The following is a 27,085-nucleotide window of genomic DNA, read 5'->3' as shown; positions in this document are numbered from 1 at the left end:
GGATTGGTCCCTGTGTGACTGAAGGAGCAGCAGGAGGGAGGAGTTGTAGAGGAGCTTAAAGCTTGGGGGCTGAGGAGTGAGTGAACAGCACAGACAACATTTATTTATTTTTTTTAATTTGTGTTTGTCACAAAGTTGCATGATAGTAGTACAGGCCAGGTTGTCTGCTTTCAAAAATCTATAGGTTTAAGGGATGCCTTTTTAATCTGTTTTATTGCTATAATTTGCAGGTTGTGACTGTCTTATCATTTCTAGCTAAAAAGCTGATTTTGATTATTTCAGTTTTGGTGATTTTTATAATGAATTATGTGACCATATGACTATGAGGTATCTATGAACTCTACACAAGTCCATCTACTAACTACATTTAGGAGGTATGAAGTAAATTCTTTTCAGTTTGGGGCATATATTTTGCCATCCAGTCAGTTTTTATGCATTTTACACTTTGAATCAAAATTGCATGAAGCTGCCTATGTCTATAAACTGTGTCTGCTTTTATAAAATGATATGGTTTGTTGGGGTTTAGTATAATTCTTTATGTAATAACTTCAGTTTTATTTGTACTGCAAAAATTGTTCTGGCCAATAACCTGACAAAATTTTCAGAAATACCTGGTAGAGAGTGTTAAACTGCAACCAAACCTGTAATTGTGGTTTTCCAAAACTAGGAATATAAGCCAAATAGATGGTACAGTTGGAAGTAAGTTAGACTAAAAGGATGTATCAGGTTCACTATCATCTTATATTTATTCATGACCTCCTTCCTTCTAGAAGCCCAAGGGATGGGTGGGTTACTCCCCTTTTTACTACAGTTACAAGCTGTTAGGCTGTATTGACACCGCTGTTGCACGGCGGAGGAGGAGGTAAGTTCTGCTCACCCCTGCCCCTCTCCGAATAGTAACATGGTGCACGGCGCCGTACCACTCCCCTAGGGCGCCCATTGCAATCTATGGGGGCGTATATAGGCCTCATATATGTCCCCCATACGGCAGTGTGAATGCAGCCTTAGACTGTGTCAACCCCCTTCCTGATAAAATCTCACTGCAGCATTGGAAATTTCAGCACACAGTGTGAAGGGGGGGAAGTGCTTCTGTACAGTGTAACGGCCTGTGCAGCTACTGCACTGAGTGACTCTTAACACCATCATGGGCTCTTCTGGCTCATAAGCATAATTTTAAAAGTTGATTTTAGATGGAATCAATAATAAATATGCACAGATTACCACCGTTAGTGTCTTGAGCTATGAGTAAGGGCATACGGCCAATTTCCTCCGTTATACTACAGTTTCCTCCCACCTGTGCAGAAGACTATCCTCTCTCACTCCATAGACTTATAAGGGCAGGGGGAAGCGGAAAAAAAAAAAGAATATCTGAGAGGATGGAGGTTAGAATGGGGGCCATTGCGCACACCCTCCTCTATTCTGCGTTATAACTGGCTCGTTGTGTTTGGTGCCCGCCACAGCTCCCGCTCACATGAAGGAATGGCTGCAGGCAAGGTCCATGTCTTTCTATTGCTCATGCACTTCAGGCTGCCGCTAGGGGCACACTTGTATGTGCTCCTTGCCCTAGTCCTGTACCGGACGTCCCCCATAGGAGACCGCGGCCTTCTGCTCAGTGCAGCCCCAGTTTCAGTCATTTCATTGGACAGCGCTGCTGCAGGCAGAATTGCAGTGTCCAATCAAGTGCAGTGGTCTCCCTAAGCCCTCCCCACACCTGTCCCTCCACGTGAGATTGTACCCGTTATGTAAAGGCGGAGCCCCGGCTCCTTGCTCCAGCCAGTGTGGACTCGCTGCGTCATCACTACGGGGCGTATTCTATGAGGTGTAGAGTTCGGGCATGCGCGGTTGGGTGCTTGTGGTCCACTCATTCTCCGGGCGACATTGTGTTTACTTGTGAGCGGACATCGGGACAATGAAGCAGAACTCTAACGTGCCGGCGTTCCTGAGCAAACTGTGGACGCTGGTGGAGGATTCCGACACCAACGAGTTCATTACTTGGAGCCAGGTAATGGCGGGTGTGATACGGCTACCATCTTGTGGCCCTGATGCCATCATGTTGGCATCTCCGGCCACAGGCTGCTGGCTCTAATCCTCAGGGGTGAGGTAGCGCCTATTCTAAGCTGCCACTACCATATAAAGGCACAGGGCAGGGCCATTCACCAGCCCTATGTCACAGGCTGCAGGCTGTAAACCGTATAGACCCAAGCTACATGAGGGCGAGATGATGTGTACAGGCCTCATGACATACCCTGTACTCGCACCGTGGGATCCTATAGAGCAGGAGGAGCTGTGCACACTGATTTCTAGTGTAGGAAATACTCTGAGAGGGCCCATCGGTGATTGACAGCTATCCCCTTGCACACAGGCTGCCAGTCACTGGCCTCCTATGGATATTGTAATATACCACTACATCTTTTCCCATGTAACATCATACTGCACACATGCTGGTATGTTATATAGCACTTTAATTTGGGTGACGGACCTTCTGCAGAGGAACTGTACTGTGATCTGATGAATAGAGCCACAAAGACTATACTATCAGAGTCTACAGCATTCTCATATTCTGGCATAGATCAGAAATAGGACAGACATGATTGCTAAGGATTTGGACCAATAAATGTTGTTAAGCCCTGGCTAAGGGGCCGCATCAGTAAACAATAAATACCTACAAGTAGGCTATGCACTTTACATTCCGTAAATTAAAAAAAAATCAATACAATCCAAAATTGTATATTTTGTTACGTATACAAAAACAATTTCATCGTCACTATGACTTAAAAAAAGTATCACAAACGGTGGTAAAAAGTGGTGGTCTCAAAAGTATAACTGCATGTGCATATTCATAAAGCATACCAACCAGACGGCATGTTGTATTGGACCAGAGGAACCACAGAACCCGGAAGTGTGTTTGCTGTCACTTTCTCAAGGGGTGCAGTTAGCACCACAGTACAGCACTAGATACCACCCTAGAAACCAAATAATGCATTTAGAGCAGACAATGATAATACAGCCGAGACTTCCATAGCATAATACAATAGTAATACTGGAGACCCCCCAGTGCAGACAAACATAAATCCTATCCTGCCCCCTCTGCTCTCTGTCCTGTGCTGGTTGTTGCACCTGGACCAAAAGTTTGCTAGGAGTAGGAGAGCACCTGGGTACAGTACAATACAGCTGACAAGTACAGGCGGTCCCCTACTTAAGTACACCTGACTTACATACGACCCCTAGTTACAAACGGACCTCTGGATTTTGGTAATTTTACTGTACTTTAGCCCTGGACTACAATAAACAACTATAACAGTTATCAATGGTGCCTGTAATTAAGATTTATTGTTTATCCTGGTTTTTATGACAACCCAACATTTTAAATCCAATTGTCAAAAATTTTGACTGGGGGTTACAATAATAAAGTATACGGTTCTGACTGTACTTGCCACTTCCAGGTCCTCTCCTGCCACACAGCTCCGTGTCCCCATGCAACCAGTGTCAGGACACAGAGCAGTGAGAGCTTCTTAGCTGCACTCACCGCTACCCGGCCTCTTGTACCCACAAACGCTTCTGTCAGTTATGGAAGTGCTCACTGGAGTCTGGCTGCCAGCTGAGTGTGGACTGTATCTCATGGCCTGACAGGCTGAATGTGACTTCTAGTTGAGAAGACTGTGGCTAGCTACATGATAGGTAGTGAAGCTCCTCTGCTACACATCAGAGGAATAATCTACCGGGAAGGAATGGCCATGTTTACCTCAGCTCTGCTAGAATGACCAGGAAAACAGGACTTTGGAGGGGGGGGGGGGCAGAGATCATTTTGCTGGAGTCTAAGTTGGAAGTTTGGCCTACCTATGTCACAGCCCGGAGGCTAATTCAGTTGAGAATGAGCCCAACTGCTCCAGTCATTCTTCATGGTACTGCTGATAACAGCTGAGGACTGTACTCGCTCTCTCTCATAGCCCCACAGGGATGTAATGAAGGCCCTTCTCCTTGGAATATCTTTATTACTGACCTGGATACTCTTCAGTGTATTTGGGCTGGGTACAAAGTACTCCTGTTATTTGTGGTGATCCCAGAGGTCTCTTTTGCCATGAGTGGTTACAGAGGGCACCAGGGATTGTTGTATAATGGGCACAATTGCTGTGACCATTCACTACTATGGTCTGATTCTTACCACTGGGAGGACAAGACTCAAGTGACATATTGTTATACCCAGTATGATATAGTTTATTCTGGAGGGCCTTGTGCCTCAGTACATGAATTCTTTATAAAAATCCCAGCTGTGACCTCTATTTGCTCTATTGATACGTGACTGACCTTTTGTGGGCTTATTTTTCAGAATGGCCAGAGTTTCTTGGTCCTCGATGAACAACGGTTTGCAAAGGAAATCCTCCCAAAGTACTTCAAGCACAATAACATGGCCAGCTTTGTGCGGCAGCTCAATATGTGTAAGTCCAATGGCTACTGTACACTTGTAAATTGCTGCTTAATTTATTACATGAGGCAGGAGAGTAACTACTTCACCACCAGGCCATTTTGCACCTTCCTGACACTCCTTTTTTTTTTTTTTTTTTTTTTTTCAAATCTGCTCTGTTAGCTTAAGTGGTTATAAATTTGGAACGCTTTAACATAATCCAGTGAATTTGAGAATTTTTCTTCTGACGCATTGCACTTCACGATAGTTGAAATATTTAGATAACGTGTTTTGCGTTTATGAAAAAACTGATATTTGACAAATTTTTAAAAATTCTCGAATTTCGAAATTTATTTATTTTATTTTTTACTTTAGTCATAACGCCACTTACATTTATCAACTGTTCGCTTTATGTTGACGTGGGATTTTTTTTCCTTTTTTTTTGTTAGTAAAAAGAAAATATTTCATTTTGGTGGGTTTTAGCTTATTGATGAAATCTTATTATCTCTTGAATGCATGGAGGAAAAGAAAATCCAATTTTTTTCCATTTTTATTTGGCCATTCACTGGAATGTAAAGTTGATTTGTTATTTTTATGTAATGGATCCCTACAATAACGGTGATACCTCATTTATATAGTTTTTTTTTATATTTTAGTTTTTCTGAAGAAAAACTAATAGAGAAAACCTTATGTGTTTTCGTATTGACTTCTTGTCAGAGACCTAACTTTTTTGTTTCGTAAATTTTTGTTTAACAGAGTTGATTTAGGGCTTATTTTTTCCATGAGGAGTTGTTCTTTTCAGTGGTACTATTGTGGCACACAACTTTTTTGATCCCTTTTTGGAACATTTTTGTACAGGGATTGTATGAAATTTTTTAAATTTCACATTACATGGTTTGTTTTGTTTTAGCGTACACCTAGCATGTTCAATAACGTTTACGATTTATTCACCTAACATTGGAATATAGATGTGTGTTACAGTTGTGTCTTGCCTAGACGTAATAGTATGGCAAGTGTTGTCAGGTCACTGCCATCTGTGCGGTACTATTGCGTCAAGCAGCGGGAAGGGGTTAAACATTAACATTTATACGTTATTTGTGAATGAGATAATAGGGTCAGGGACACATCCTATCTCTTTCTTTCAGATGGATTCAGGAAGGTGGTCCATGTGGACTCGGGCATTGTGAAGCAGGAGAGGGACGGGCCAGTTGAGTTTCAACATCCTTTCTTTATCCAGGGGCAAGATGAGTTATTGGAGAATATAAAAAGGAAGGTAAGACCAGGACCTAGGACACCTACAACCAAAATCCACTTATTCACTGTGAAGTGCTAACATGGCATTTTAAGCAGTAACTTATTGCTACTTGCTCTTCAGCCCTGTCCACACCTCACTTTTGCCACAGTTCCAAACAGCCAATGAAGTGTTGCTTTAAAATAGCGCGAGAGAACCATCTCTTAAGTTGCCTGGGACTGCAGGAAATTTCGGTGGATTTTTTTCCTGTCTGGTGAACTCTGTCCCGGAGTGATGGTCTGAGTGCCCACAGAAATGGCTCTAAGTTCCTCCTCTGGCACCCGTGCTGTAGGTTCGCCACCACTGGCCAAGGAGAAAGCATTTTGGTCCTGTAAAACTGTTGTAAAAATATGGCAGAATCAGGGCCCATTCGGTGGGGGAAAATTAAATTGATTTCCCCCCCCCCCTAACCTATTTAAAAAAGCCAACTGCTATGGGATGATCTACAATTCAGTCTACCAGGAGTAAAACTAGTCCAAATGGAAGCCTGGCTCATGCTCCCAGGGGAATAGGTATAGCTAGCGCTAACTTCATGCTGCCTGTGTCCAGTGATCTGCTGTATGTGAGTCTTCAAGATGCACATAATGCTCACTAGTATTTGGAGCACGGATGGCACCCCCGAGGATGGGAGGCGAGCATAACAATCTAGGTGATCGCCTACTCAGTGTCCCAGACCTCAATCTGCTTATCCCTCTGCTAAAACTCCCATTGCTGAGCAGATGTCACTATCACTCAATGAAGACTTTTGCCCCAAATCTACCACCAGGATGAAAGACTGTAAGAAAATGGGCTCCATGCTTCATAGGTGTTAATGGACCCTGAAGCCCGTTCCTAGTATGGACAGGTGCAACTATATGCTTAGTGGCTGGGTTGCCGAGGCTGTCCAGGTCAGTAAATGTTTACACCTCTGCACAATGGTTAAATAGTGGGTTTTGGCTGTTTGAACCCCCCTTTCTCCTTGCAAGCAGAAAATGGGGGGTGGCAGTGTACCCTGATCTGCTGTTGACTTTGGGATTTTAGGCCTCTTGTTTTCCAACGATAAGTCAGATGGAACTCGAGGTGAGCACAGGACAGAGCTGGTTGACTTTTATTGGTCTTTTGGGTCAACATACAAGTTGTCTGAAACCTGGAAGTCAAGAGCTCGTCTGAGAAATTCTTTCTGCCGACTGTGGGCGGGTCAAACAGCCAATACCCTCTGCCATTATATACTTATCGGGCTTTTATAGACTTTATCCAGGATTGGAGACCCTTTAGTATTTTTTTTTTCTTAATGTATTTTGTTGCTGCTTATGTTACTGAACTGCAGGACCTATGCAGTTATTTTTTCAAGGTTGGGAAAAGGAGACGTATAACCATTGATGCTTTACTAGGGGATTCTGGGAGATATGCAAATATGTTTTTCAGGACAACGCACAAAAGGAGACAACATGTTCTTCTAATACAAGACAACGCATTTAACTTATCCCAGTGGCTAGAGGATAATGTTCAGATCCCATTATACCATTGGACTTATTACCTTTTCAGGTTTTTCATAACCAGGATAAGGTCGTTATGAAAGAGAATACAATTGATACATTGGGAAGCTGGATAAGGTAGTTGAGACAGAACTTTGTCCACCGCTTAGACTTTATAGAGGTGAGCTAAGTTCCTGACGAGGAAAAACAAAGACCCAATTGTCTGAATTGCCACTTTTTTCAGTTTTACAACATATAAAAACTTAAAAAGTGATCAAAAGGTTATACAGTTCCCAAAGTTGAAAAGTGAGCTTGACCCACAAAAATGATACATTACACAGCACTGTACACTGAACAATGAAAAAGTTATTGGTGTGAGAATACAGAAAAACTAAGAATTGGTTTAATTCTTAAATGTATATGTATATTAAATATAAATTTGGTATCTCTGTGATTTGTACCAAGCCAATGAATAAAGGGGAGGTGTTATTTGGACCTCACAGGAAAATATAAAAACACAACCCATGGGAATATAGCACAACTGTGTGTTGTATGTATTTTTTTCAATTGTACACTAAACAAAATATTAAAGGGTGCCACTAGAAAGTACAATTTGTCCCGCAAATAAGGCTTCATATTTATCTGTAAATGTAAAAAATAATAAAGCTGGAAAGGGGAGTAAAAAGCAGTAATGCAAAAATGAAATGGGTATGGAATGGGTTAAGAGAACTATCGCCACCTCTTGAGTTTCAATATTTTTAATGTTCTTGAAGTCCTTTTATCAGGGTTTTATTTTTTTTCTTTTCACCCCTTTCACTGGACTTTTTTACACTAGGTGTCTTCTGCCCGACCTGAAGAAACCAAAGTGAGACAGGAGGATATATCCAAAATCTTGAGCAGCGCAGCTAAAGTTCAGGTCAAACAAGACACCATTGATTCAAGATTATTATCTATGAAAAGGTAAGTGGACTTGGTGGGAGCTGTGCATTATGAGGGCTATATGGGCATCTTAGTAATGGCCCCCCTGCCTCTAAGAAAGAACTGGGATGGAGCCTGTACTTTAGCTCTATATGACATGATTACCTGTTTTATCGAGGTATATACAATAGGACAGCACTGTGCCAGCATGAGTAGCAATAGCAGAGCGGTATACCTGAAAAGATGTTACCATGTGTAAAGCAAAGGTGGGGCAGCAAGATCCCTATGTGTATCGTCACGTGGCCACAGTGACTTCTACCACCAGGATGAAGGACTGTTTGCAAATCAGCCTGAGGGGCTGTAGGCTCCATATGTGTTAAATTGAGCCTGGACCCCCACAGTCTCACTTGCATACAGTCGTTCAGCCTGGTGATAGATGCCATTTAAATACCTTATTACCTAACATGCCCAGGATCAGCTGTGTGATGCCGCTGGATAACGGCAAACTGCGTGTGCGCACAGAACCCTACACTTAGACTGTCTAGTCTGACTCTGCACCACCAATGAGTTGGCTTTATGTGCCTGAAATATATTGTACCAATATATTAGTGGCTTTCTGACTCTGGACACTAATCAGCTGTCTCTAGGGGGTCACAGGTTTTGTGCTCCTATCAGCAGCACCATAGGATTCCAGGCAGATGAATACCATTGTCTAGCTGATTCATATTTTTCTCCTACTTGCTGTAAATTGATTTTCCATTTGGCTTTTTCTTTTGTGCACAGAACTTTTGTTTATTTCTTGCAGGGAAAATGAAGCCTTATGGAGAGAAATTTCAGAGTTGCGTACCAAACATGCCCAACAACAGCAAGTTATTCGAAAAGTAAGATTTATTCATAGTTTGGGAATCGGGCTGGACAGTACTATTCTGAATACCCAAACACTACACTAACCATCTTTTTTGCTGTGTGTTTCTGGAAATTTTGTTGCATTATTGGCCTGAGCAATTTTTATATTGTATTTTGTGTTTTCTTGTACATGTCGAAATTGTAAAGAGTTATTCTAAACCCCATAAAACTATATACCAAGTAAAACTATAGGTTTATGAAAGCAAACACTTGCATTAAAGAGAACCCGTCATGCAAAATAACCCCCCTAAACTAAATATATTTTCATAAACTGCCATTAGAGAGCATTGCCTCTATCCCTTCATTGTCCCTCTATATGCCTGTAACCCTAAGCAATGAGGTCCTAAAGCTGTATGCAAATGACCTGTGAAATGTCCAATGAAGCATTAGCATATTCAAGCTGTCCACTCTATTCATGAGTGGGAGGCACAGACACACCCCCAGTGCATGACTGACAGCCTGTATAATGATGTGAGGCTGTATAATGATGTGCTTCCTGGTGCTGGTGGCCACGCCCCCTGCAGCCTGTGTGTGTGCATGTGTGTGTGTTTAGGAGAGATACAGCAGCTCCAGGCAGCCATGTTACAGCAGAACATGTCAGATTCATGTGTAGCTGATGTCTGTGTCTCTCACCTGTATATTAGGAGGATGCAGCATGTCAGCAGATGCACTAACTATGCTTTACTATACATTACACACAGACATGAGCAGGGGGAGGAGAGGGGAGGGGTAACAGGGGTGACATCACTGCCTCTGACCATGTGACCAGCCTCATTTACATGATAAAAAAATAGATGATTTTACAATGAATAATGTATGAAATAACTAGATAAAGGCTGGGATGGGATCCTTGTGAGCTGCTCCAACAGGTAGTAGTGACAGGACTAGTGACACAGACCTGATGACAGGTGTCCTTTAAGGAGTTTATAGACCTAGGTGCTTAATAAATGAAAATATGGAAGAGTGCAGTGGGGCTCCGTTAATGCCCCACGTGCTCAATTTTTACATATTTTCTACAACTTTCTTTTTCTTCAAGTTGCAGGCAAACAAAACAAATAATAGAGGACAATTTTAATTGGTGAAATACATGTGTTTTCATATTAGCAATGCAAGAACTGTACCTCCCATGGTTTTTAAGAATCTGAGTTGGAGAGCCATAATGTAGATATAAAACATGAAGGGACTATGTAAAATAAACTTTATTGAGGAATGTGTATAACCTTTATGTGGTTGGACATGTTCTGGGCAGCAGTGTTTATATATAACCAGATTAGGAGCGACGGATCAAATGTTTGTCGTCCACTCCAATTAATGAAAATTAAGGAAAGCTTAATATATGGATGTGAGGGAGCAAATGTGCTTTCTGATTGTTCTGGGCAGATAAGGGGCAATAACATGAACATAAATCCATGTTTTCCTTTGCCTAGATTGTCAAATATTTACTTTACAGTGGGCAATAGCCTTTGATAGGTGGCGTCTTCATGAAATTTTGATTCACAGGTTCTGGTGCATTATAGTGTTCTGGTGCAATGGTCTTCTATTTCTTATGATAACAGTATTGTTTCTAGGTTTCATAGACCTGAGATAATATCTGTTAAAGTGCAAGTCGGGAGTGGTATCTATATATGAAGATCACATACCTGAACTTCACTTTAACCCCTTGCAGCATTAGGGCGTACATGTACGTCGGAAAATGCGGTTTGTTGCCGCATCCCGACATATATGCAAGTGTTGGCGATTTCCCTGGCTCAGTAACCGAGCCTGTGTGATAGCTGCTGGAGCCCGTGGTATGTTAAAGCCGGGTTCCCGTAGTAACGGCTGGGATCATGATACTCACAATCCCGGCTGTTGAACCCCATAAACGCCACAATCGGTGACTATGGAGCAGTGCCTACAATTTCTGTGGCAGCCCTGGGGTTCTATGAAGGTCCCCAGGACTGCCGACAGTAAGTACTTGCTTTCAGCATTCTGCATAGGCTGACCAATGTAACACACTGCAATACTAATGTATTGCAGTATATTACATTAAATGTGATCATAAGTAAAACGGTAAGATAAAAAGTTTTTTAAAAAGTCTTAAAATCAATAAAGATGCCCTAATGCCCCATCCTATATAAAAATAAATTTTTACATGAAAAAAGTTAAAATTGCCACAAAATACTCTCAGTATTTGGAGTCAGTAACAACCCATACGGACATCCCACCATGTCCGTAACAACCCATAAAATAAAATAGAATTGTTACTGAACCCGTAGGTGAACGCTGTATAAAAAAAAATTTTAAAAACTTATATTTTCACATCCAACCTCATTAAAAAAAAAGCATAAAAAGTGATCAAAAAGTAGCATTTGCCTTTAATATGATACCAATAAAGAGCACAGCTTGTCCTGCAAAAAAAAGTCAATGATAATAGGGGTATCGCTGTAATCATGGTGACATATAGAATAAAGATAACATGTTATTTTTATGGTACAGTGAACGGTCTACAAAGAAGAAACTAAAAATCCTAGACAGTAATTATTTTAACCCAGCAACAAAACATCAGTCCTACATACCTGAATTCATGTTGCACGTTGACATTGATCTTGAAGAGAAGACAAAAGACTTTTTCATTTTTTTCATTGAAGTCTTTTGTTTTCCCCTTTTTGTTCCCTTATTATTTCAGATTGTACAGTTCATTGTGACCTTGGTGCAGAATAACCGATTAGTCAGCTTAAAGAGGAAACAGTAAGTGCAGTTTTTACACTACTTCTGCTCTGTGTCCTAAGAATATGATCAATTTGTAACTAATGTTTTTGATTCTGCTGTTGAAGGCCATTACTTCTGAATACAAAAAGCTCCCCCAAAGGTACTATACTACAGACAATGGTGAAAGAAACTGGAGAAGACAGCTGCCATGTAAGTCTTCCCTCTACGTATTCTCTTATGTCGTTTGTTGGCTATGTGTAGACAAAAGTGTGTTTTTTGTTTTTGATATTTCCTATTTAGACACCATTTTTATTAACGTGTTCCATATTATTTGGACTATCATAAACAAAATCCATCATTTTTATAATTGGATAAAAAAAAAACCTGAATATTTATTCTTGCAGTACAAATTCAGTGGGTAATAATCAAACAGTGGGGTAAAAATACAGAACTACATAGTTCAAAGTTGCCTTTCCCATATTCAAAGTTGTGGGGAAGCAACAATTAAAGGGGTTGGCAAGATATCCTGTGTAAGATGATCTGAGGTTCCATCTGCTGGGACAACCAGCAATCCGTAAATTGGGGATCCCGTTTACAATATTATGTGCCGTGACAGTACAAACCTAGTCTGGGAGTGACAGAAATTGCCAGGTACAGCATGCGAGTGTCTGAGATAGATGAGTGTGTAGTGCTTGGCAATTTTCAACACTCCAATACAATTCAATGGATGCATGCTCCACCCATTAGTGAGTAACTTGTTACAACTGAGCTTTGAGCTAGTACAGCCTTGAATCGTCTTTGGATTGATGCAACAAGTTTTTCACGCCTGGATTTGGGGATCCTCTACCACTCTTCCTTGCAGATCCTCTCCAGTTCCCTCAGATTATATGGTGAATGTTGGTGGAAGCCATTTTCATGTCTCTCCAGAGATGCTCAATTGGGTTCAGTTCGGGGCTCTGACTGGGCCAGTCAGGAATGGTCACAGAGATGTCCTAAAGCCTTTGTTATTTTAGCTGTGTGCTTCGTGTCATTGTATTGTTGGAAGGTGAATCTTTGTCCCAGTCTGAGGTCCAGAAAAGAGGTTTTCATCCAGGATATTTCCATATTTGGCTGCATTAATTTTTCCCTCAATTACAACCTGTCCCTGCAGCTGAAAAACACCCCCATAGGATGATGCTGCCACCACCATTTGTCCCTATTGGGATTGTATTTGGCAGGTGATGAGCAGTGCCTTGTTTTCTCCATAAATACTGCTTAGAATTAACACCAAAAAGTTCAATCTTTGTCTCATCAGACCAGCAAATCTTACTTCTCATAGTCTGGGAGTCCTTTAGTGTTTGTTTTCCTCAGCTTTTCTCATCACACTCTGCATAAAGCTCTGACTGTATAGTTGATGTAACTTTCTCCCATCTCCATACTGCATCTCTAGAGCTCAGCCACTGTGATATTGGAGTTATTCTTTATCTCTCTTCTCTCTCCTTTTCATGCTCCTTGCATCTGGACTACTAGATCCACCAGAAAACCTGACCATATATATTTACTATGCAATACAGACCCTTTATACTGCATCCGATGTGTTGAAGGAAGGAAGACCTCAGATAAATATTGTTTCATTGCGGTGGCCGTTTTAGGCTTAGTTCACAGCTTGCAGAATTTTACAAATTGGCAAACAGTACCCAATACAGTTATCATGAGCAGCACAGGATATATTTCATCTTGATGGAAAATATCAACCAACGACTTGGGGATGGGGACATTTTGTTTCCAACATGTTTGGACTTTATGCACCTTTATTCAGCTATTTGTTTTTTAATTGTTCTCTAATGTTTTGCAGGTCCCACTTAGGACAGAAGTGTTAGACAGAGGAGAGATTTCTGATGACATAGTTATTTATGACATAACGGACAACATGGAGGAAGAAAGTGAGAAAAGCTGCCCCACCCCGGAAAATCCAGATAATTTGTCTCCTGAAATGATTAAGTGAGACCCCTTAAATTTCAGTATATCAACATCTATTTTTTGTTCTTGATTCTATTCTACTTTTTAGAGAGTCCATGAACTAATTCTTCTTGTGTGTGTGTTTTTTTTTTCCTTACCAGTGGTGATCATTTATCTGATATTGTAATAGTAGAGGATGACAGCGAAGATGAAGATGACCCAGTTGTTCAAGCAGATAGAATTGCAGATAGCATAGGGCCACTGAGCCCAGTCCGTGAGGATGTTTCAAGCCCATTGATGTCTGGTCCTCTGCTGTTAAATAACCAGTCCTCCCTAAATACGGAAGACCCCGTCACCATGATGGATTCTATTCTTAATGAGAGTGGAGTCATTTCACAAAATATTAATCTCCTTGGAAAGTAAGTAGTAAAACTGTTTAGATGTATTCTACTTTGTAGGTTATCATAGTATAATATAGTATAGATAATTGTGTTGGTTCTGAGAAAAGCAAAAAAAAAACCTATAAGGCTTGTAACCCCAGACAATTTTTTTTTTTTTTGGACATCACTGGGAAATGGCCTCTGAACATATATTGCAAGCACCCTTATACATGTATAGTGGATATACTGTTTTTTTTTTTTTTTTTTTTTTTGTTTTAGCTCTCCCCCTTCTCCTCTCCCTGGCGCCGATGTATGCACGCTGTGCTACGGTACAGCAGGCATACATCTTGTGCATGTAGCCTTAATAGAAGAAGAGCAGTAACAAGTGATCAGAGCGTCACTTGTGCAACCTAACCTGTAAAAATAAAAGAAACACTTTTTAAAACGCTTAATAAAGTCTTTTTAATAACATAAACTCATTAAATCTGTAACCTTATTGGATCTGCTCTGTGAATGCCGTATAACCAAAACCTGAAAAACTTACCAAAAATGTAAATTTTTCAGAAAATCCCTTTTCAAAAGTGTTCCAAAAAGAGATTAAAAAAAAAGGTTTTTGCACCAAAATGGTACCACTGAAAAGGACAACTCAGAAATAAGCTCTAAACCAGCTCTGTTAACCAAGAAATATTAGTTATGTCTATGAAAAGATGGTGACACGGAAATAAATTAGATTTTTCTCTATATTAGTTTTTCTTCAGTAAAATTATATTAAAAAAAAACTATATAAATTGGGTATCAACGTAATCGTAGGGATCTATAGAATAAAGATAATATAACTATATTATGGTACAGTTAACGGCCCCCAAAAAAATCAAAGGAAACCAAAATTGTAGATTTTCTTTTCTTCCATACACTCAAAAGTAAGTACTGCCTGTTAGATGGTGTCAGTGACGTCATCTTACAGGCACAGTGTCAGCCTAAGCATAGGCTGACACTGCTAATACCCTGCAATACAATAGTATTGTCCAATGGTGGAAGTAGTAAAAAAAAAAAAAAAAGTTATTCAATAAAAAATAAAGTAATCAATAAAAATGCCCATAATCCCCATAACACATAAAAAGACATAAAAAAGTTTACATCTTAACACAAACCCCACATATATAGTATCACCGCGTCCGTAACAACCCGTAGAATAACAGCAAAGCATTTTTTAACCCGCACAATAAACACCGTTTTAAAAAAAAACCCTATTCAATCCCACAAAAAATGCTATAAAAAGTGATCAAAAAAACATATGTACTCCAGAATGATACTGGTGCAAAGTACAACATGTCCCGCAAAAAATAAGCCATCAACCAGCTCCGTAGCCAAAAAGTAACAATGTTATGTCACTTCGAAGACGGCAATGCAAAAATTATAGATTTTTCCCACATTAGGTTTTTGACAAATTTAGTAAAACGTAAGAAAAAATATTAATGTCTGGTATCCCCGTAATCGTGCTGACCCATAGAATAAAGATGATTATTAGGCTACACGGTAAACACCAAAAAAAAAACAAGAGTAAAAAAATCCAGTACAGAATTGATGCTTTTCTACTCCTGTTCTCAAAAAAAAAGTTCCTAAATTTTCAATAATAGGGGATACCAACCCAAAAATGGCAACACTGTAAAAAGCATCTCATCCCGCAAAAAAATGCCTGTTAGCTGCAGTGCCCTCCTTCCCTTCTGCACCTCGCTGTGCGCCCATAAAACAAGTCACGGCCACAGGAGTACTTATAGAACAAGTTGTATGGTGGGTTTTATCTTTTGGAAATGTGTAAATTTTAGGGCTAAATGAACGTATAACCGGCACAATTTGAACATTCTAAATTTTACCTCCATTTTGATTCAATTATTATGAAGATCTCAAGGGGTTAACAATTTTCCTAAAAGCTGTTACTCATAGTTTGAGGGTGCAGCTTTGAAAATGGGTTGAATATATAGGGGGTTTTGATGCCAAATATGTAAAATTTCATTCAAAACTGTATTTATCCCCAAAATAGTCAATTCTGAAAAGTGATATTCGATTTGTAAGCCTTGTGACATCAAAATAAATTATCCAGACATATCAAAAATGATGAAAAAGTAGAAATATGGAAAATGTTAATCAGCAACTTATTTAGGTGGTAAATCTATCTACCTGAAAACGCAATGATTTCGAAAATGGCAAATTTTTCCAAAAAAATCATCCTTTTTTTTCTTAAGTTTTGTGTTTTATTTACAAAAAAAAAAAAAATCAGTCAAAATTTACCACTAAAATAAAGCACAACATGTGGGGAAAAAAAACAATCTCAGAATCGCTTTGATAAGTAAGTGTTCAAAAGTTATAACCATATAAAGAGATGCAAGTCAGAAATGACCAACTCAAATGAAGTATTTGTAAAGTGAATCTAATGTCATAGAAAATAAGCCCTTATGTCCAAATTACCCCAAAAAATAAAGATTGTATAGATTGAATGGCGCAGCTTCCCTTCGATGCCCTGGCGTGTGCCCATACAGCAGTCGCCACCACATAGGGAATCAAACTTTGGAGTATTTTGGTATTTTATCCACTAAGAATGTGTACATTTTATGAAAAACACATTCATTTGGCCAAAGAAAAAAAAAATTCAAAATTGCAACTGATATTGTTTTTAGCACTGTAAAACAGTTAAAGGGTTAACACACTTAATAGAAGTTGTTTTACTTACATTGAGGGTGTAGTTTCTATAATGGAGTAATTTGTGAGGTTTTACTATTATTTAAGTCTCTCAAAGTGACTTGAAACCTGAGCAGGTCCCTCGAAAACAGGATTTTGCGGTTTTATAAAAAAGTGAAAAATCGTACCTAAAGTTCAAAGCCCCATAACATCCTAAAAAAATAAGAGGGCACATAAAAAACTATGTCCACATAAAGTAGACATTCCTTGAATGTTAATTATCAAGTCTTTTTGCTGTTATTGTGTGTTGAAAAGCTAGAACATTTTAAATTTAAGAAAAAATTGAGAATTTTTCCAAATTTTCACCTAATATTTGTGTTTTTCATAAATAAACGCAAAACATGGCACCAAAATTTTTCATACAAAGTACATACAGTACAAAGTGTCACAAGAAAACAATTTCAACTTGGATATGTTAAAGCGTTCCAAAGCTATAACCACTTATAGTGACACTGGGCAGATATGAAAAAATGGGCCGTGTCAGGAAGGGGAAAAGTGGCTTTGGCGGCAGGGGGTTAAAGACATTTCAGAATAATAAAGACACTGTTCTGTTGAGTTTCTTATACCCTTTCTCTTTTTCAGAGTGGAGCTGATAGATTATCTAGATAGCATTGACTGCACATTAGAAGATTTCAAAGCACTACTATCTGGACGTCAATTCAGCATAGACCGAGATCTGCTGGTAGATGTATGAACTATTATTTTAATGTTTTTTTTGCTTATATTGTGTAATTAATAGTTATAATTATCAATATCAGAATTTACAACACTTAGTTGAACTAAGATAACAAGGATGGATATATCCTATGGACATGGTGTAATGTATGCTGAAATGTCAATGTCCCTTTTTGAGTTTGGCAGGAGATGTCTATGAAGTCACATAGCGGTAAATGGAGTGCCGGTCCATTCCAATCCTCAATCTAATTCATAGGATAGAAGTGTGTTGTGGGAAATCCCTTAAAAGCCACTGCCTGTTTTTTTGGGGTTTTTTTATTCAGTTAAAGCCCTAACTTAATGAGGGCTTGTTTTTGACAAACCATATAGAATTCTGTACTATGTAACGGGAAGCAGAAGCAAAAAAAATTAAGTGCCATGAAATTGACAACGCAGTTGGGCCCTTTTCTTATAAGCTTGTTTTTAACAGCTTCACTGTGTAGTCCACATCTGTAGGAGGTTTTTTTTTTTTTTTTGTGTAACTAATTGTACTTTCCAGTGACCGTATTTAAGATCCCATTTATTGGGAAGCATTATCAAAAATTCCTAATCTGGTGAAATTGGAAAATCACATTTTTGCGCAATGTAATCACAATTTTCACTTTTCATTCCAAATTGCACCTCCCCCTTTATTCCTTGGGTTAGTCGATCACGGGGACACCAAATTTATATAGGTTTTGTTGTGCTGTTTTTCTGTAGATTTTTAAAAATTATAACTTTTTTTGTACAAAAAATGTTTTTTTTAAAAATTTTGCCATGTATGATACTATTTACTTTTTCTTACTATGGCATGTGGAACTGTGCAAGGTGCAATTTTTGCAGCACGTGATGACATTTACATTGATGCCATTTGTGGGACTGTACGACTTTGATTACTTTTTATGAGTTTCCATATAAAAGAGGCATTTCGGACACTAGGACATTATTTTCCGTTAGAGGGTTCACTGCTTTGATTTTTACTGTTTATTTTTATATCAGTTCTAAGGAAAGTAGGGTAATTTGTACTAATCGATCCCATCACATTCTGCCATACTACAGTATGGCAGTATATGTGGACTTTGTACATGTGCCACCAACGCATTGTAACAGAACATCGTCATAAATGACAAGTCCTCAGTTCTTACAAAGACCTGAGGCTGTCATGGTGATGGATCTTCGCACCCCCATGACGTCAAGAGCAGCGACGACCACAGCCAAGATGGTGAAGCCCATGCCCCGCCAGCTGTAACATGCCAAAGCAAAGGGTTAACACCCACAATTGGTGCTGGAAGCGATCACGGTTGTTAACGGGGAGGGGAAGTGGAAGCCCTCTCCTTACATCCAGCGCTGCTTTGTAATAGGATATTGAGAACCGCAGTTTAACCCAACACCTGAAACTTTAATAATTCACTTTATGGACATGTGTAATTTGAAGAAAAAAAGTTTTGGTGGGACAAGTTCATATTTTCATCAATACTATTTTGGAAATTCCGCAATGTTTTGATCACTTTTTATTTTTTAGGGGTGGCAATTTGGACAATGGGATGTTTCTGTATTGACTGGTGTGTGAGTGTGGTATGTTTTTGTGTTGCGGCATTTAACATAAATTTTAATATTTTGTCGGGGGAATGTTGTGAACACATATTTCAAATCTACAATAAATTCTGTTCAGTTTGTAAAGCAACTGGCCATAAAGTGCTCCTTAATACCAGTGTTACTTCTCTGTTGTCAAGGTTAATCAAGAGGGAGCAATACAACTCATGTGGAATATAAAGTCTCCCATAGATCACACACTCTTCTTTCTTTCAGTGCATATGCAGGATTTGTTCCAGTAGGTCAGAACTCAAATTACAGCCATCATGGATACAGCTTTTATACATAAATTGTACAGTGAATAAGCATTAGATTATCCAATCAGAATATGTGCAAAAGGGGCTGAGTAATTACATCAGCATATTAATGTTGTCTAAAAGTTCTCATGTTTTTAAAACCACAAAGCAAAGTGGTGACGTTTCCGATCAGTCTGGACATTATATCTATTAGAGGGACCATAGACAAACAGGAGATGAGGTAAGGTAAATAATTTGGCTAGTGAGGTTGGTAACTCATTACAGCCTGCTAAAGGCACAAGAAAAGCAAACCTATGGAAAGCAAACTAAAACCTCCATCATCTACTTCTTGCGTACTGTAGTGCAAGAAGCAGCATTCTTCAAACGGATATCATTATTTTATCATGGTATTAATTTTTTTTGTATCAGCAGCCTGTTTCTTTACAAACTAAGCAGAAATGTTTAGTGAAGAATATATGAAAAATGTTCACAACCCCTACCCCGACACAATAATAAAAATTATTAAAGGCCTGTTACTTAAAATTTTTATGTGCTGTAGTCTGTGGCACTTGTATAGTTAACATGAGCCAGCAAAGAAAAGAGATGCCAAACTATAATCACAAATGTTTATTATGCATAATAATAAAATACAGACAACACAAGCACTTTAAAGAGGACCCGTCACCCATAAAAAGGCACTAGGAGCTGCTTCTAAAGAAAGAAGTCCCTAGTTCTACAACAGATGTAGCAGTGTTGCACTGCTAGTGTTATCGGAAACCCCCAATAACGCTAGCAGACACTGCCGCGGTGTACAATTTTTGAAATGCCGGACCGTGCGGTAAGCAGTTGGGGTATTCATGAGTCGGCGGGATTAGGGGTGGTGAGTGCCGCATGAAGCCTGGCAGTCACCGCTGGCCCATGGAGTGGGAGGGGCGCTCTGGGGGAGAAGCAGTGCCTCGGATCGGCCCCTTATGAATACGCCTTACAGGTCCTCTTTTTAAAAAAAAAAAAAAAAAATACACAAGGGTGCAATATAGCCCATACCTAAATCCCGTTCTCACTGTATGTGTTTTGTGTATTTTACATAGTGCTAAGTAGTATCATTAATTAAATAAAGATTTGTGAAATAACTTGGCCTCTGTACAGCATCTCTTTATTGGTGCTAGTATGGCATTCTGTGCACACTCCTTCTATTGTGCTCTACTAAAGTGGTTAACATCCAGCACAGAACAGCCCTATATGGTGAGGTGAACATATGTGTATCTGCCACTTACAGACTGGTGTGAATGAAATCCACAAAATCTGTTCCTTGGATTGTGGAGGAGGGGGGAACATTCATAAATTGAATTTTACTCACTTATTTTCTACATCTTTCCTTTTTCAGATTTTCTCCAATAATGTCCAAATGAGTCCTTCTGACTTTCTTAATGGTCCAAAGGTACGCATCTAAAAAAGGCGCCAATGGCCTGTATTCCCTCACTTTATGCATTTAACGACAGTGACTGCCAACTGTGCGGATAACTGCTGAGTGATATCTGTCTTCTGGGAATACATTCTGCATGGTAAAAGGGAAGCCTGTGGAGTCTGAATAATAAATACTTCTGGTTAGCGGGGTGAGGTTTATTCAGTCTCCCTCCCAACAGTCACATTTTAATGGGGAGAAGGAGTAACCTACACCTCCGGCCTAGACAGGGATCTGCCCGAGGCATGATAACCCTGCCAATATGATCAAAAGCCCTTGTCCATTTCTTGATTTATTCAGATTTTTATTGAAAATTTGTTCTGATTTCTAATGTTTTTCTTTTTCTAAATCTTCTACCCGTGTTGTGTTGATGGTGTGGCTAAAGGAGTCTTCTCATCTGGGCATTGACATTTAATGCATCTGCCATATACATTTCTTCAATTGGATGTTATTAAAAAAATGTACCTGTTAGAATATGATTTCCCATAAATGTTGTTGTATGAACCCATAGAAATTGATGTCCGTGGATACAACCGCAGCTGCTGAAGTGATTGCACAAAGAAACAAATAGTCCCACAACTGTCCTGCAATAGTGACCACTGAATCCAGGTGGTCAGGCAGGACTCAATAGCACGTGCATGGCTACTGCTGCCGGAGTGTGGGGGTGGTCGTATTCAAGGACATCTTTCTTGTCTTTTAAGACCAAGGTTTTTTTTTTGTTTGTTTTTTCATGCATTTCCATTTTTAATTTTTCAATATTTTTTTTAAATTTTTTCCTGTTAACAAAGCTATAGGATGTTGTTGTGTTGTTTTTTTTTTTTTTTTTTTTTTTATCTGCGAGACAAATTGTACTTTCCAGTGGCATCATTTTATATTCTGTGCCATGTACTAAGAAGCTATGAAACAAATTACAAATGTGGTGGAATTGGCAAAAAACCCACAGTTGTGCCATATTCATATGGGCTTTATTTTTATGGCTTTCAGCGTAAAGTCGGGATGCCCCCTGTCATTTATTTTTTGGATCAGTATAATTGTAGTAATACCACATTTATATAGTTTTGTTATGTCTTGATACCTTTTAAAAAAAAAAAAAAAAAAAATTGAAAACCTTTCATTGAAAAAAGCCTTGAACCATATTCTGTCACATGTAACTTTTTCACACTCCAGTTTATGGAGCTCTGTAAGGTGTCATTTTTTGCAGAATAGAATTACTTTTTCATTTAAACCATTTTAAAAACTGTACAACCATTTTTGCTCACTTTATTCAAATTTTTATTGGAGGCTAAATGGCAAAAAAGTGTATATTTGAGCGATATTCTCGTTACAGGGTTCACCACCGGGAACCCCCTCTGACCCCTCTCCCCTCGGATCCAGACTTTATGTTGTCTGTAGAGCTGCTTCTGTCTCCTCTGAACACTGCTAGTACAAGAGAAGTACACTCACTGGCCACTTTATTATCAGCCAATCACATGGTGCATTTAGGCATGTAGACATGGTCTAGACAAGCTTCTGCAGTTCAAACCGAGCATCAGTATGAGGAAGAAAGGTGATTTGAGTGCCTTTGAACGTGGCATGGTTGTTGGTGCCAGAAGGGCTGGTCTGAGTATTTCAGAAACTGCGGATCTACTGGGATTTTCACGCACAACCATCTCTAGGGTTTACAGAGAATTGTCCGAAAAAGAAAAAACATCCAGTGAGCGGCAATTCTGTGGGCGGAAATGCCTTGTTGATGCCAGAGGTCAGAGGAGAATGGGCAGACTGGTTCGAGCTGATAGAAAGGCAACAGTGACTCAATTCGCCACTCGTTACAACCAAGGTAGGCAGAAGAGCATCTCATCGAACTTTGAGGCAGATGGGCTACAGCAGCAGAAGACCACACCGGGTGCCACTCCTTTCAGCTAAGAACAGGAAACTGAGGCTATAATTTGCACAAGCTCATCGAAAATGGACAGTAGAAGATTGGAAAAACGTTGCCTGGTCTGATGAGTCTCGATTTCTGCTGCGACATTCGGATGGTAGGGTCAGAATTTGGCGTCAACAACATGAAAGCATGGATCCATCCTGCCTTGTATCAACGGTTCAGGCTGGTGGTGGTGGTGTCATGGTGTGGGGAATATTTTCTTGGCACTCTTTGGGCCCCCCTGGTACCAATTGAGCATTGTTGCAATGCCACAGGCTACCTGAGTATTGTTGCTGACCATGTCCATCCCTTTATGACCACAATGTACCCAACATCTGATGGCTACTTTCAGCAGGATTATGCGCCATGTCATAAAGCTGGAATCATCTCAGACTGGTTTCTTGAACATGACAATGAGATCACTGTACTCAAATGGCCTCCACAGTCACCAGATCTCAATCCAATAGAGCATCTTTGGGATGTGGTGGAACGGGAGATTCGCATCATGGATGTGCAGTCGACAAATCTGCGGCAACTGTGTGATGCCATCATGTCAATATGGACCAAAATCTCTGAGGAATGCTTCCAGCACCTTGTTGAATCTATGCCACGAAGAATTGAGGCAGTTCTGAAGGCAAAAGGGGGTCCCACCCGTTACTAGCATGGTGTACCTAATAAAGTGGCCGGTGAGTGTACAAGAGAAGCTATTAATATGAGAGGAATCTGCCCGACCATAGTCAGCAGTGTATGGTGAGGAGCAGCCAAAATATGAACATCAGAACTGATAGATACAGGTTGGAATTATATCTGTGTTTTTGTCAATAACGGTGAATTAGTGTTATTTTGTTATACTGAGTATATTTAAGAATCTTGTCCTCATGGGAATAACCAGTTTAAACCTTAAGAGGTCTGGTCTCTGAAAGACTGCAATACATGATTCCAACTGATATGGGAGCCTTTAAAAGGTTACCACCTGTTATGACAACCGATTGGCAGGACATCAAAGATGGTGACCGATTATGAAGATGTTAAACTAGTTGTCCACTAATAAAACTTTTAAATATGGTTTTGGGAGGGGGAAGGGTATAAGACAAATAGACCTCTTATACTCTCTGCACTTCCATTCATCCAAAGCATTAAGTGACATTGCCAGCCTCTTGTTTTTACTCAGGGGGTCCTAAGGTTGACCTAAGACTAAGTTGTGGCCTGAAAGATTGGTAGATCTGTAAAGTAGAATAACATATGCTTACATGCAACATAATTGGATTATTTTCAGATGTCTTTTCAAAAAGCAGAAGTGTGAATAATGTAAATGACCATTCAGATGTATGTTGGGTTACAATCACATGACCAGATTTTGAGGGGGAAGAGTTGTTAAACTCTTTTTATTAAAGCCATGAGACTAACAATAAAAGATCTGCAGTGGTGGGACTACATAAAATGACGGGACTCTAACATAGTGATGTATGATACAAGGAGTCCCTGCGGAACAGGCACCATAACTGTGGTAATCTTATCTTGACCTCTGAGGCCATGGATAACAGATCTATCGTCTTTACAAGCGTCTTGGATGCTTCTACAGGCAGTTTAGAACATTGAAAAAGACTGATGCAGATCAATCTGCACCACACTTTTTCCTACCCTCTTGGAGGCAGAGCAATGATGCTAATGCGTCATCCGTCCAATAATAAAGCTTTTCACTCACACCCAAATGAATTTTGACTCTTGTGATAAGAAATGAGCACCTTTTGTTTTGCATGTACAAAATCTAAAATCTAAAAAACTTTTATAATTATGCTAATGAGCCTGAATGACTACTGGCTTGTTTCCAGAGCATCTCGGTACACCCACCAGAGCCCCTCAAGCTCATTGTCCTAATTTTCAAAGTTAATTTTAGAAGGAGCTCATGGATAATAAATACGAGATTACCACAGTCACAGTGCCTGAATCTATAAGGAAGTGTCCTTGGTCTCTCCATGCTGGATTTTGATGGTAGAGGGGAGGAAGCACGTCTGGTGACGTCACAAACCAGCAATTATTTTCTCCACACATAAAGAACCCATGGTGTAGCAGCAAACTTACAAGTTATATCATTTTAAAAATTGGGAAAAGATTGCGTATATCTACACTATAACTTGCTATATACTTGTAGTTAATGCGGCAGCTTCCCTTTAACCTGATGGTACTAATAATAATCTCCATTGTTTTTCAGCTGGAGACCAAAGGAATGGAGCCTTTTAGAAACAGTGAAGCCTTTCCTGAATCTGTTAATTCCACTCTAGATAGCCGGAAATCTGGTAAGTAGTTCAGAAAGACCGAAAAATGGTTATTATAGCCAGAAATTCCACTGCATAATATATAGTAGCATTCATTTTAAAGGAATTTTGCTATACAATGCATTTTGGAAGTGGAGTGTTTTAAATTGTATCACTTTTATGGAGGGGGCTTCATTTTGATGTGGTTTTCTTGTATAAGTAGATTAAGTAGTAAAGGGTAAGTGCCACTTTTACATTAAAAAAAAAAAAACCTTTATTGTCACACAGGGAGGGGATTGAATTATTTCTTTTTGTGAAACTCCTAAATTTCCCACCTGTTTGGCCCCATGGCAACTGAGCTCCTCAGTAAAATCTCCACTTTCAAAAAAAGGGAGGGGAAAGTGTGAGTAACATTTGTCAGGAAACGGCGCTGCTCTTAGTTTCCATGATGACCCTCCCCTGTTAGGAATCACTGACATCAAGCAGGAGCAGTGTACACTGGATCTGTATACAGAAAACAGGGAGATCTGACACTAGCAATGGAAAAGTAAGAGACTATAGCTGGTTGAAGGATTGGAATGTGTTTGTAAGAACTGTAAGGTATAATAGAGTACATGCACTCCACTAGACCTACTAGATTTATATGGCATATAAGTAACCCAGGATTTTGGGCTCCCAGCTGTCGTGGCAACAAATGCAAGATGGCAGAGCCCTTTTGAAGTACTGTTAGGTGCTGCGGTGTCAGCAGTAAGTAAGTGGGTAAAGGACATTACCCTCAGACTGACTGGTAGATTCCTATTGGTAACCTGCTGTTTTCTTAATCTGTGCTAGGACTTGTGTCATTTTACATCAAGATACGGCTGTCTATTGTAAAAATAGAAGTTTGAAAAGTATGTAAATGAGTCTGAGTCACTCTGGGCTGTCGCCATGTCCGCCGACCTAACCGTGCGTTTTGCGTTTGCAGACCAACAACTTGTGCAGTATACGACATATCCACTTATGGCATTCCTGGATGGCGATTCTGGAAACTTCATATCGGATACACAGAACAGCAAAACCAATGAAACGGACAATCTTCTGGAATCTAGCTTGGACTCTCAACCTACACAGAGCAAACTAGTGCGTCTAGAGCCGCTGACTGAGGCCGAGGCCAATGAAGCCACCCTGTTTTATTTGTGTGAACTTGATCCTGCACCTCTGGACAGTGATATGCCTCTACTGGACAACTGACGTGGTGGAGATACCAAACCCCTGTATATATTCATCAAAATGATGAACTATTTATTTCAAGTATCATTTTGGTACTGTTCCTCCTTGTTTTTTTGCAATTTTCTGACACTGTGGCAATATACATTTTGTTTTATGCACAATAACCTGTTAGTTTTAGTTATAAAAAAGGGACAATTGTTTCATAATCCAGGTTTGTTTTTGCTCTATTTTATTGTAGCTTAGAACCTGAGCTCTACTTCTACCATGTTGCTTTCATATGTATAGGCCTGCTCCATGGGGAACTCTACCCCAGGCATTTTGCACCCATTTGATGCATTTTTCTTGGTCCGCATCTCTACATAAATGTGCAGAGTGCCTTGTAGGAGACGTGATTCTGGAGCAGAACACAATGCTGGCATTATATACTGTCTCTATGGAAAGTGCAAGGAAAATGTGAGCTCGGAACTAAAGTGCCTGTTGATCTTCATGTGCTTTCAATAAGTTTTTATTTCAAGGGACCAATGAATATCACTGTTCTATGATATCTTTTATGTGAACCTGTTAATGCACTACTTACTATGGCAGTGACAACTTTTACCCAATAAACCAATCTGTCCAGAATTTCCATTTTGCTATATGGGGGGGGGGGCACTGAAATGCTAAATTGCATATAAATATATCAGAAGTCTCCCTCTCTCTAACCTTTTTGGGGGCCAATTTAAAGGGGTTATGCCATGACCTAAGTTTCTTTTTAAATTCACCCCAAAAGCACTACATATTCAGAAAAATATAAACAATGGTTAACTGGAGTAAAAAATGTGTTTTTATTTGTTATCTTGGTGCTTGTTCGGCCTCTATTGTGTGTCTCATAGAAACAAATGTGGGAGGGGCCAAGAAGGCATGTGCACAGCACTTAGAGGCAGTTTTACCCATAATCCTTTGCAGGTTCTTCTCTCTGTGGCCATCCCCCACCTTGACAACACTGCTTGCAGTCTTCTTCCCCCTGCTGTGTTAAAATAGTCCC

At 39.7% G+C, this 27,085-nt stretch overlaps 1 protein-coding gene across 4 annotated transcripts; it reads left to right on the top strand.

Moving 5' to 3' along the window:
• Nucleotides 1–1,763: 1,763 nt before the first annotated feature.
• Nucleotides 1,764–26,682, top strand: HSF2 (heat shock transcription factor 2). 4 transcript variants are annotated; one of them, XM_072141672.1, is made up of 13 exons: nt 1,764–2,002; nt 4,328–4,436; nt 5,548–5,675; nt 7,983–8,107; nt 8,871–8,946; nt 11,637–11,698; nt 11,785–11,869; nt 13,494–13,639; nt 13,759–14,016; nt 17,296–17,395; nt 20,620–20,673; nt 24,810–24,894; nt 25,817–26,682. In XM_072141672.1, exons 1-13 carry the CDS (start codon nt 1,910–1,912, stop codon nt 26,080–26,082), a joined length of 1,587 nt encoding a protein of 528 aa, XP_071997773.1. In that variant the 5' UTR covers nt 1,764–1,909; the 3' UTR covers nt 26,083–26,682. The 4 variants fall into 4 exon arrangements, with proteins under 4 accessions (XP_071997773.1, XP_071997772.1, XP_071997775.1 ...); XM_072141671.1 differs by having other exon boundaries at nt 17,296–17,401; XM_072141674.1 differs by lacking the exon at nt 20,620–20,673 and having other exon boundaries at nt 1,765–2,002.
• Nucleotides 26,683–27,085: the final 403 nt, after the last annotated feature.

This window comes from Engystomops pustulosus, chromosome 3, assembly GCF_040894005.1.
Source record: "Engystomops pustulosus chromosome 3, aEngPut4.maternal, whole genome shotgun sequence".
Classification (NCBI taxonomy): domain Eukaryota; kingdom Metazoa; phylum Chordata; class Amphibia; order Anura; family Leptodactylidae; genus Engystomops; species Engystomops pustulosus.
This window is presented reverse-complemented; position numbering and strand designations above follow the sequence as displayed.